General features: G+C 36.0%; 1 protein-coding gene and 1 pseudogene across 3 annotated transcripts in view; one reads left to right on the top strand and one right to left on the bottom strand.

Annotated features, from left to right (window-relative positions):
• The window catches only part of TEX11 (testis expressed 11), a 483,245-nt gene that overhangs the window by 300,896 nt on the left and 169,314 nt on the right, over positions 1-13,035 (bottom strand). For all 3 annotated transcript variants that reach the window (XM_077147058.1, XM_077147060.1, XM_077147059.1), the window contains exon 11: positions 11,548-11,643. In XM_077147058.1, the coding sequence (XP_077003173.1) occupies positions 11,548-11,643 (96 nt within the window). The remainder of the gene's footprint in view (positions 1-11,547; positions 11,644-13,035) is intronic.
• LOC143670732 (double homeobox protein A-like) lies at positions 6,045-6,833 on the top strand (annotated as a pseudogene).

Genomic DNA, 13,035 nt, shown 5'->3' with positions numbered 1-13,035 from the left:
AATTCAGAATATAGGGGTAAGGATGACAGTGTCTATATTTTAGAACCACACATACTCTTTGAGACCAATGGAAGAAAGATTTATTTTATCCGGAACTGAAATTTTCTGTAGTGCATAATCGAATCCAGCATATCTGTATAGCTCATTTGAACAACTGAAACACAGGGAGCACAGAATAAGAAAGAGGTCCTTTAATCCTGTATAGATTATTGTAATGCTTGGAAACGTCCTAGAGTATATTAAGCAGATAATCAAAAAGTGATTGAGAAAGTCCCTTGAGAGAGGGGAGAAAGAATATGGAACTATTAAACATTACCATCAGGGAATCCCTGATACTGTGTCAAACTTTAGGGATACCCAACTCAATAGGCCATGCCCTCAATCATGAGGCTTACTCCCGTGAAGCTTATGTAGGTAGTGGAGAAGTTTAGACTACCTATAGGCATGCCTAAGCATTACTTCTGGCAGACCTCTTTTGTTGCTCAGATGTGGCCTCAGTCTCTCTAAGGCCACCTCTGAAAATGAAATCATTGCCTTCCTCTCTATGTGGGATATGACATTCAGGGGTGAAAGTCTCCCTGGTGATGTGGGAGATGACTCCCAGGGATAAATCCAGACATGGCACCATGGGATCAACAATTCCATCCTGATCAAAAGGGGGAAAAGAAGTGTAATTAATAAAGCATCAGTGGCAGAGAGAGTTCAAATAGAGCCGAGAGGCTACTATGGAGGTTGCTCTTTCACAAGCTTCAGGTTGACCCTGCTACCTATTATAACCTGCCAACCAGGACCATTCCAGCCAATCCTAAAGAACACCTAGGGCAATATACAAGATTCCACAAGGGTTCCAGGCCCTAGAGTAACTTTCCAGAATCCTACAATCTTCAGATTGGTCCTTGATCCAGATAAGTCCTGAAATCTATCCCATCCTCTCCAGAACATCAGATAGTTTCATCTCCCTAACCCATATTAGTGACAGACTCTTCCAATACAAAAATTTAGAATTGCCATAGCCCAAACAACCCAAAAGAGAGATATGAAAAGATCAAAGGGGATGGTGGAATTATACATAGAAGATAGGATTTAACAAATGAATATGAATGTTGAATCATTAAATTGATATCTCTTTGAGTCTCCAGCATTTTAGAGCAACTAGAAGTAAAAACCTAAGATTGTGAAATTGTAACCCATGTTAAAGTCTGAAATATGTTCTACAACTAATTGTGGTGTTGTGCTTTGAAATTTATAGCTTTTTTGTATATATGTTATTGTTCACCAAAAAGAATGAAAAAAGGTGATTGTGATGATAAATAAAATATTTAAGCCCTCTAGGGTTCTATATTCTGGAGCATCTAGATGAAAAAGTATGAGAAGATCATATGGCAGCCCATGACAAATTCTGGGATCTGACCTGTAACCAACTGTTGAAGAGTGCTTTGAAAACTATCGTTTTTTTTTCTTTGCTTTGTATATATGTTATACTATACAATAAAAAAGTTAAAAATATTTTAATAGTTTCAATATCCTTATCATAAAAAAGTTGACATTTTCTTTAACAGAGCTATTTTTTTAATAAAATTCAATCTTTCTCTTGCTTTTTTTTTCCATTGTAGAAGTCTTTTACCTTCTCTACTCATGAAGAAGTATTGACTTCGTGGTACAAATTCTAAAGCAACTCTAATTTGAACATTTTTTGTACATTTTTATCAATTATTAAAATTTATATTCTAGCACTACTATATTTATTTCTACTTTAATTGCTCAGCTATAAAAAAAATGTATGAATTTAAAGATACTAAGTTGCTGAGGGTTTGCTTCCCCTTACCCACATATAACTAGTTTTCTTTCCTTTTTTAATATTTAAGACTTTGAAATAGTACGTTTGAGGTCACTTTGTGTTTGATCTATGCATTTCTTACAGAGTATTTTAGGGCGGCAATGCTTTAAATGAAGCTAGAGTACTATTTACCTGCTAACTTTTGACGTTAGTAATGTAATTTATATTATTTTCCTTCAGTGCAGGAGATTTTTTAAGCAAATAGCTCTTTCGCATTATCTAGGCATTATCTTAGTTTTGTTCGTTTGTTTGCATTTTAAAAGGTCCTATTCTGAATCTGGGTTTGGATGAAGAAAAAGTTCATTTTATTTTTCAACCACCACCATGACGAGCCTGAAGGTGGGACTTATCATGACTATTCTTTCCTTCCCCAATCCTGTGTTATTAAATCTATAGTGTTCATTATTATAGAGCCTCTGTGGTAGTTAGGTTCAGGTGTCAACTTGGTCAGGTGATGGTGCCTACTTCTGTTGCTGTGACCATGAGCCAATGGTACGTGAATCTCATCTGTTCTTAATTACATCTGCAGTTGGCTAAGGAGGCGTGCCTGCTGCATGAATGATGTTTGATTTAATTGGCTGGTGCTTAAATGAGAGAGCTCAAAGTAGCACAGCCCAAGCAACTCAGCATACCTCATCTCAGCACTCAGTCAGCCCAGGCCTTTGGAGATGCAGAAAGAAATCACCCCAGGGAAAGTTGTTGGAACCCAAAGGCCTGGAGAGAAGGCCAGCAGACATCACCCTGCGCCTTCCCACGTAAGAAAGAACCTCAGTTGAACAACAGCTGCCTTTCCTGCGAAGAACTAATGAAATAAATTCCCTTTTATTAAAAGCCAATCCATCTCTGGTATGTTGCATTCCGGCAGCTAGCAAATAGAACAGCCTCAAAAAAGGGGGAGAAATTATGTTTCTAAACTTCTCTCTGCCAAATCATTTTTCTACTGTGAAATATATGACTGTAGAAAGTGAGACACAATATATTTGAGAAAATAGCAAAGTAATCAAATTGCTTAGTTTAGATCATTCTATTGTACATTAGAACAAAAACGTAACAACTTTGGAAGCAGGAAGTTAATTTTCAGAGATTCGACTGTAATAACAATTAATATTGCTAATCATGTTGAACACCTGACTTGGAAGTCAGTAGTAAAATTTTTAACATATGCAGATGGTATTGGCAGAAACACTAGCGATGTTTCATAAAAGAACTTAGAATCTGCAAAACATTGTTTTTATCATTTCCATTAATGATTTTTAAAGTACAACTTTAAAGTTTTGATTTTTCTATTTAAATAAAAAGCTATCAATGTGTTTAAAAAAAAACTCCTAGAGCTAATAAATGTATTCAGCACTGTGGCAGGGTACAAGATCAACACCCCAAATCAGTAGTGTTTATATACACTAGCAATGAACAGTCCAAAAAGGAAATCAAGAAAAATTCTCACTTAGAATAGTAACTAAATGACATATCTAGGAATAAATTTCACCAAGGGCATAAATGGCTTGTACTCAGAAAACTACAAAATGTTGCTTAAATAAATTAAGGAACACCTAAATAAATTCAAGGATGTTCAGTGTTCATGGATTGGAAGACTAAACATTATGAACATATCAATTCTACTTAAAGCAATTTATAGATTCAATGCAATCGCAATCAAAATTCTAACAACCTTCTTTCCACAACTGGAAAGGCCAATCATCAAATTTATTTGGAAGGGTAAGGAGATCTGAATAGTCAAAGCCATTTTTTTAAAACTTTTTTTTATTGTATACTATAACATATATAAAAAGCAAAGAAATAGCAATAGTTTTCAAAGCACTCTTCAACAAGCAGTTAGAGGACAAATCCTAGAGTTTAACATGGACTAGAATATGATCCTCTTATATTTTTTCCTTCTACCTGCTCCAGAACATAGAAAACTAGAGGGCTTAAATATTTTTTTATCATTACAATCATCTTTTTTCCTTCTTTTTTTGTGAAAAATAAAGGTATAAATTTCAAAGCACAGCACCACAATTAGTTGTCAGACTCTGACATGGGTTACAATTTCACAATTCTAGGTTTTTACTTCTAGCTGCTCTAAAATACTGGAGACTAAAACAGATATCAATTTAATGATTCAGCATTCATATTCATTTGTTAAGTCCTATCTTCTATGCATAATTCCACCATCACCTTTGATTTTTCCATATCTCTCTTTAGGGGTATTTCGACTATGGCAATTCTAAATTTTTTATTTTGGAAGGGTCTGTCACTAATATCGGGTAGGGAGATGGAACTATCTGATGTTCTGGAGAGGCTGGGTTAGATTTCAGGACTTATCTGAGACAAGGGACCCATCTAGAGATTGTAGGTTTCTGGAAAGTTACTCTACTGCCTGGAACCCTTGTGGAATCTTAAATATTGTCCTAGGTGTTCTTTAGGGTAGACTGGAATGGTCCTGGTTAGGGTTGGCAGGTTATGGTAGGTAGCAAGGTCTACCTGAAGCTTGCATAACAGCCACATCCAGAGTAGACTCTCAGCTCTATTTGAACTCTCTCTGCCACTGATACTGTCTTAATTACACTTCTTTCCACCTTTCGGTCAGGATGGAATTGTTGACCCCACAGTGCCAGGTCTGGATTCATCCCTGGGAGTCCTCTCTTACATTGCCAGGGAGACTTTCACCCCTGGATGTCATGTCCCATGTAGCGGGGAGGGCAATGATTTCCCTTGCAGAGTTGGGCTTAGAGAAAGTGAGGCCACATCTGAGCAACAACAGAGGTCCTCCAAAAGTAGCTCTTAGGCATGCCTATAGGTAGTCTAAGCTTTGCCACTACCTACATAAGCTTCACAAGAGTAAGCCTCATGATTGAATGCATGGCCTATTGATTTGGATATCCCTGAAGTTTGACACAGTATCAGGGGATTCCCTGATGGTAAGGTTTAATACACCCATAGTCTTTCTCCCCTCTCTCAGGGGACGTTGCCAATACTTTTTTTTTTTTTTTTTTTAACTTTCTCTAACATTTTATTGCACGGGTCTGTTGCGGTTACACACTGTTGTAACTATTTGAAATACTTCAACTTTTTTTTTTACTCAACATAACAATATACAAACACAAACATTCTTACCATATGATCATTCTAATCAATAACTCACAATATCATCACATAGTTTTATATTCATCATCATGATCATTTCTTAGAACATTTGCATCAATTCAGAAAAAGAAATAAAAAGAAAACAGAAAAAAAATCATACGTACCATATCCCTTAGCCCTCCCTTTCATTGATCCCTAGCATTTTAATCTATTAAATTTATTTTAACATTTGTTCCCCTTATTATTTATTTACTTTTAATCCACATGTTTTACTCATCTGTCCATAAACGAGATAAAAGAATCATCAGACACAAGGTTTTCACAATCACACAGTCACACTGCGACAACTATATCATTATACAATCATCTTCAAGAAACATGACTACTGGAACAAAGCTCTACATTTTCAGGCACTTCCCTCCAGCCTCTCCATTGCACCTTAACTAAAAAGGTGATATCTATTTAATGCGTAAGAATAACCTCCATGATAACCTCTCGACTGTTTATAATCTCTCAGCCATTGATACTTTATTTTGTCTCATTTCGCTCTTCCCCTTTTGGTCGAGAAGGTTTTCTCTATCCCTTGATGCTGAGCCTCAGCTAATTCTAGGATTTCTGTCCCACGTTGTCAGGAAGGTCCACACCCCTGGGAGTCATGTTCCATGTAGAGAGGGGGAGGGCAGTGAGTTGGCTTGGCGTGCTGGCTGAGAGAGAGAGGCCGCATCTGACAACAATGAGGTTCTAACTTGGGGGTGACTCTTAGGCCTAATTTTGAGTAGGCTTAGCCTATCCTTTGTGGGGTTAAGTTTCATATGAACAAACCCCCAAATTGAGGGCTCTGCCTATGCTTTGGTTGCCCCCACAGTCAAACCGATTTTGAAGAAGAAAATCAAATTGAATGACCCACACTCCCTGATCTGAAAACTTTTTACAAAGTGCAATCATCAAAACAGAATGCTCCTGGTACAAGGACAGACAATAAGACCAAAGGAATAGAATTGAGGGCTCAGAAATCAATCCTCACATTTATGGCCAAATGATTTTTGATAAGGTGCCAAACCACTCAATTAAGAAAGAGTAGACTCCTACTCACATGTTTGAGACACCAAGGATCTCTTTCAACATGGGCCAGAAAGACTCTGCAAACGAGACCATCTCTACATGTCAAAGGCGCAGTCGCACCAAATTCACACCAGATCAGCTGAAAATCCTCATAGACACTTTCAACCAAAAACCTTACCCAGGTTATGCTACCAAACAAAAACTTGCTTTAGAAATTAACACTGAAGAGTCTAGAATCCAGATTTGGTTTCAGAATCGAAGAGCTAGACACTCCTTCCAGAGGACAGAACCTGAGCAGGCCTTGGAATCAATCCAAACCCACAGACCAGATGCCCTGCAGTGACTCAAGTTAGAGAAGCCAGGTGGTGCCGGACCACCTATACATCTTCCCAATTATGCGCTCTCATCAAGGCTTTTAAGAAAAACCCTTACCCTGGGATTGATTCCAGAGAAAGACTCGCTAAAGAAATTGGGGTTTCAGAGGCAAGAGTCCAAATTTGGTTTCAAAACCGAAGATCTCGATTCTATGACCAAAGAAAAAGAGAACCTGCTGAGATCCGAGGAAAAATAAGAGACAAGGCACAAGGTCTCTGAGAAGAGAGAGTTCAAGCCACAGAAGCTACACAAAATGTCACCAACCTCGCTAACAACTGTTTTATCTCTCTGGAGCCAGAATGAAGGGTCATAGAAACAAGTTCAGTGTATCAGATGTCATCATCCTGAGACCCAAATCTATCTCACTCTTCCTGAAAATGCACTCTTCCTCTGAAATTGCAAGTTGAGCATTCTGGAAATGGTAAGCAAGACTTCAGAAGGCAGAAACAAGTCCAAGAGGCATGTCACAGCACTCCTCACCCAGCTTGGATCTGGAGTTCAGCAGAGTTTGAGGACAGTGAAAATAATACTAGCACATTTTTAATCATCACAATAAGAATTGGTTCAGACAAAAATCATCAGTGGATGCAAAACTCTTGAAATGAATGTTTTTTGAAAAACAAGATATACATTGTCTCAGAGACTCTTACCCATGGATTCCTTATTAATTACAAAAGGAAATTTGTATCGGAGAAAACTGACAGACTCTACCTTAACCAAGTGCTTGAAATTTGCTTTATCAGCAATAACACGGACTGAGGTGAGGTGCCTCCTGATATGAAGCATCTAAGAAAAACAAATCATCCTTTCTGTGGTATTACTGCCAAAAGTGCACATGCTTAATTTAATCACGAGGAAACACCAGACCAGCAAAACTAAGTGACATCCTACACAGTAATAGACCTGTACTTTTCGACAATGGATTGAATAATTGCAATAAAGATGGAGAGATAGTATGCCAACTCAGGAAGCCTACTGAAGAGCTAACTTCTATAGGTAGAATGTGCTGCCATTTATGTGGGGAATGGACGCATATTCAGAGACCTTGTTATGCTTACAATTTCTCTCCAAAGATGTTCAAGAAACTGGTAACATTGATTATCTCCCTCTTTTTTTTTTTATAAATGTGATTTTATTGAGATATATTCATACACTATACAATCCATCCAAAGTATACAGCCTTTGGTTCACATAGTTGTGCATTCATCACCTGATCATTTTTGGAACATTAGCATTACTCCAGAAAAAGAAATAAAAATAAAAAAGAAACCCCAAATATCAAAAAAAAAAACAAAAAAAGAAAGAGTAGTCTCTTCAACAAATGGTATTAGGAAAACTGGGTCTCCACCTGCAAAAGAATGAAAGAGGACACCTACCTCACACCACATTCAAAAATCAACTCAAAGAGCAGAAAGGGCAGAGCCGAAAGAAAATGACAGCACAGACAGAAACTTCAGAGAAGAGCTGACACAGATTCTGACACTTGTAGAAGAGAGACACAGACGTTTAGAGATCTTGGAGACCAACAGACAACATCATGAGACGTTAAGCAAGCCAGAATGTGGACAGAGCCAAGGGAAGCCAAGAGATGAAAGTCAGCCCTGGAGAACAAAAAGTAAGGAACCTCCAAAGGAATAGAGACTGAAAGTATGGAGCTCAGGAGCAAAGGACCAGCAGATGCCAGCCACGTGTCTTCCCAGCTTACAGAGGTGTTGCAGACCCAATGGCCTTCTTTGAATTAAGGTATCCTTCCCCAGATCCCTTAGTTTGGACATGTTTATAGGCTTAGAACTGTAAAGATGTAACTTATTAAATTCCTCTTTTTTAAAAGTCCCCCTCCACACACACACATAAAAAAACTCAAAATGGATCAAAAACTTAAATATTTAAGAGCCAGAGCCAGAACTATTAAACTCCTAGAAGAAAATGGAGGGAAGCATCTTCAGGATCTTGTGTTAAGCAAAGGTTCTTAGATTTTACCCAAAGCACAAGCATTAAAAGAAAAAGCAGACAAATGGAACCTCATCAAAATTAAAATCTTTTGAGCCTCAAAGAACTTTATCATGAAAGTAAAATGACAACCTCCACAAGTGGAAAAAATATTTGGAAACCACATATCTTATAAGAGTTTAATATCTAGAACATATCAAAGGATCTTTCAATTCAACAACAAAAAAGACAAACAACCCAATTTAAAAATGGGCAAAGGACTTCTACAAATATCTTTCCAAAGGAGATATACAAACAGAAAAAAAAGCACCTGAAAATACTCAACATCATTAGCCATCAGGGAAATGCAAATCAAAACCAGAAAAATATACCATTTCACACTGTCTAGAATGGCTACTATTACTAGAACAGAAAATCATAAATGCTGGAGAGGATTTAGAGAAATTGGAACATTTATTAATTGCTGGTGGAAATATAAAATTGGGTAGCCACTGTGGAAGACAGTTTGGTGGTACCTCAGAAAGTTTAGTAATCCCACTTCTAGGTATATAGCTAAAAAAATTCAAAACACAGACTGAAAGAGATATTTGTATATGAATATTTATAGTGGTAGTATTCACATTTGCCAAAAGAAGGAAGCAACACACGTGTCAATCAACCGAGAAACGGAGAAACAAAATGTGGTATATGCCCCCAATGGAACATCATTTAGTCAAAAAAAGGAATGAAGTTCTGAAACAACATAGATGAACTTCAAAGACATAATTTAGAGTGAAATAAGCCAAACACAAAAGACAAATATTGTATGATCTCACTGATATGAGAATAAGCAAACTTGTAGAGTCAGAATCTAGAATATAGGTGACCAGGGGACAGAGTGGGAATAGGGATCAGGTAGTCAAACTTAAAATGTACAGAGTTTTAATTTGGAATATTGGAAATATTTTGGTAATGGATGGTGGTGATGGTAGCACAACATTGTGAATGCAATTAACAGCACTGAAATATATATCTGAATGTGACTAAAAGGAGAAATTTTAGGTTGTATATATGGTACTAGAATAAATTTTTTTAATCCAAGGAATTGCACAACAGAAACAATGAATCCTAACTTAAACCATGGACTATAGTTAATAGTACAGCTCTAAATATATGCTTTCATCAACTGCAACAAATACATACCACACCAATGAAAGATGTTAATAATATAGGAATCCTGGTATTCTATGCATGATTGGTTCTGTAAACCCACAATTTCTCTACTAAAAAAAAAGAAACTAAAAAATTACATTAAGAAAACAAGATAGCTAACCCCCAACCAAGACCATTCCAGTCAATCTTAAAGAACACCTAGGGCAATATATAAGATTCCACAAGGTTCCAGGCACTAGAATAACTTTCCAGAAATCTACAGTCTCCAGACAGGTCCCTGGTCCAGTTAAGTCCTGAAACCAAGCCCAGCCTCTCAAGAACATCAGATAGTTCCATCTCCCTACCCCATATTTTTGACAGACCCTTCCAATATCATAAATTTAGAATTGCCATAGCCCAAACAACTCTAAAAAGAGGTAGGGAAAGATCAAAGGGGATGGTGAAATTATACACAGAAGATAGGACTTAACAAGTGAATATGAATGCTAAATCATTAAATTGATGTCTCTTTTAGTTTTCAATATTTTAGAGCAGAGCTAAAAACCTAAAATTGTGAAACTGTAACCCATGTCAAAGTCTGAAATGTGTTCTGCAACTAATTGTGGTGCTACGCTTGGAAATTTATAGCTTTTTTGTATATATGTTATTGTTTACAAAAAAAAAAAGAAGGAAAAAATCGATTGTGATGATAAAAAAGTATTTAAGCCTTCCAGCCTCCTATATTCTGGAGAAGGAAAAATTTGAGCGGATCATATGGTAGCCCATGACAAACTCGGATCTGTCCTGTAAACACTTGTTGAAGAGTGCTTTGAAAACTATTGCGTTTTTATTTGTTTGCTTTGTATATATTTTATACTATACAATAAAAAAAGTTGGATTGGTACTGTATTTTTGTAAAACGTCAATGGCACAGAAGTCAGACAAGCTGTGAAAATATTCCAGATTACAGGAGACTAAAAAGACATGACAACTAAATGCAATACCTCATCCTAAATACTACACTGGAGAGAAAACATGTTATAAATTTGTTGGTTATTTGTTTATATATATACATATATATGTGTGTGTGTTCTTTGAACTATCCTTACTCTTGCAACCTTTCTATAATTTTAAAATTATTTCCAATAAAACTTTTAAAAGTGTATATTGCCATTGAAAGCCTACTACACCTACTATGAGTATGCCCAGGATCACTGATTACATTATCAAATACGATGGGTCATGAGTATTGCATGTGAACAATTACTGCTATTAGAATTGCAATTTCTGCATCCAGTGAGCAAAGTGACATGCAGGCAAGAAGCCATAAAGCATAATGTAGTATGCTACATTCCAGAGGTGTCTTAGTCCATGTTTTTTATTTAGAATTACATCTTAGCAAATAAAAAAAAAAATTAACTTTTGAAAATGCTAATGTCTAAATCATAATTTTAAAATTTCATTGTTAAATAAGAGTGGGTTTTATTGCAGCATTAATTAACTCCATCCACCTGACATAAATTTTGAAGTAAAGTAATTCAAGTAAATTGTATATTTGGGGAATTTACTATTCTGGTAAATTAAACTACGTATTTAAAAGACCTCTTTCTGTTTACAAGCTTGTTGAGAAAAAAGTTCTCTAAAATGTATCAGTATATTTGATTTTCTAAGGAAAGCACATTGATCCTAACTGAATCTTTCTTAAAGTGTCATCAGTCTGTCTAACAGTGGTCATTGTCCAGAAACACATATATATTTATCTTTGTATCTGTATCTTTGTATGTATATATGCATATGAGCTGAGCACACCTCTGAAGATTTTTTTAACTAAATCCCATTATCTGCCTACTTTATCATCATTTACTACTTTATCCTAAAATTCACAGGAAAGAGAACCCTTTTTGCCTCATGCAAACCATAGGCTTTTCAAAATACCTATTGTTCCTGAGACATTTACTTTTCCTTTCTGTGCTATAGAATAGATTGTAATCATCTATTGTTAAAATACAGGAATACTGACGCAAATTTCTAAACTGGGTTTCAAAACATGAGTCAAAGCTTTATGAAGTTTCATTAAGCTACTATTCAAAAGATAAAACCTCTTATACCTTGTTTGCCAGGTTTACAGCTCTAAGAGCCTTCTCATAATATTCTCTGTCATTCCAGTCCAGGTACACGGTGGCTAGTAACCGTAGAACTTTAGCCTGTAATTCAAAATAGAATAAAAAAATATAGTTTAGGGTTAAACTGCAATATAACAGCTGACTAGCACTTACAGTGACAGTTATCTCCTCAAACACAGGTTATCATTATGAAATATTACTTCCTCAAGTAACCACATAGTCTTTGGATATATTTCATCATGTTACCCACATCAAATATATTGTATAAGAATTTTATAGTAGAAGTTGTATTACTGGATTATTTAAATTTAATATAATTGTGTTAATATAATTAATGTCCAAACACTGTTTTAACATTAAAATATTTTATCATTCCCACTTTAAAAATAAGGAAACCGTGGCAGAACAAAATTCAATTTAATTTAACTGGCTTACCATCTATTGAATAGGTAACATTGTTCCCTCTATCAAATTCTTTACACTCTAATTGGGACTAATGAAGAGGGCCAAAGGCAAAAGGCACACATACTATCATTTCAATAGGATAAGATATCCTTTTCTATAAAGAGGATTTTTTTCCTCAACTTAGCTAAGTTTTAAAATGAATACAGTATCACCATATCAAGTGAGTTTCCCTAGACAGTTCTGCATTGATAAAGGGATTAATTCTTCTAGTCAGCATGGACAGATTTAACAGAAGTAAAGTTCCCTTTTGAAAATACTTCAGTGAAGAATCTATCTCTAAGAAACTGAAAAATATGTAACAATGCTACTAGAGTTAATAAACAAATTCAGCAAAGAGGCAGGGTACAAGATCAACACACAAACATCAGTAGTGTTCTGTACATTAGAAATGAGCACTCCAAAGCAGAAATCAAGAAAAGATTCCATTTATAATAGGAACTAAAAGAATCAGATATTTAGGTATAACTTTAACCAAGGATGTAAAGGACTTACACATGCAAAACTATAGAACTTTGCTAAAAGAAATGAAAGATCTAAATGAATGGAACAACATTCCATGTTCATGGATTGAAAGACTAAAAATTGTTAATGTCAATTCCACCCAAAGTGATTTATAGATTCAATGCAATCCCAATAAAATTTCTAACAGCCCACTTTGCAGAAATCAAAAATCCAGTTATCAAATACACTTGGAATGGTAAAGGACCCGAACAGCCAAAGAGAATCCTGAAAAGGACTGAGGTTGGGCAGGCCACAGTGGCTCAGTGGCAGAGTTCTCGCCTGCCATGCCCAAAACCCGGATTCAATTCCCAGTGCTTGCCCATGAAAAAAAAAAAAAGAAATGAAGTTGGAGTACTCACACTTCCTGAATTTAAAGCTTATTACAAAGCCAGTGGTAACAGCAAAGTGACTGGCACTAGGATTGATATATGGACCAAGGGAATCGAACTGAGAACTCAGAAATAGACCATTACGTCTATGACCAACTGATTTTTGGAGTAACAGTCT

The sequence above is a fragment of the Tamandua tetradactyla genome, chromosome X, assembly GCF_023851605.1.
Source record: "Tamandua tetradactyla isolate mTamTet1 chromosome X, mTamTet1.pri, whole genome shotgun sequence".
Lineage (NCBI taxonomy): Eukaryota > Metazoa > Chordata > Mammalia > Pilosa > Myrmecophagidae > Tamandua > Tamandua tetradactyla.
The sequence above is the reverse complement of the archived record's forward strand: the minus strand, read 5'-3'. Positions and strand labels throughout refer to the sequence as shown.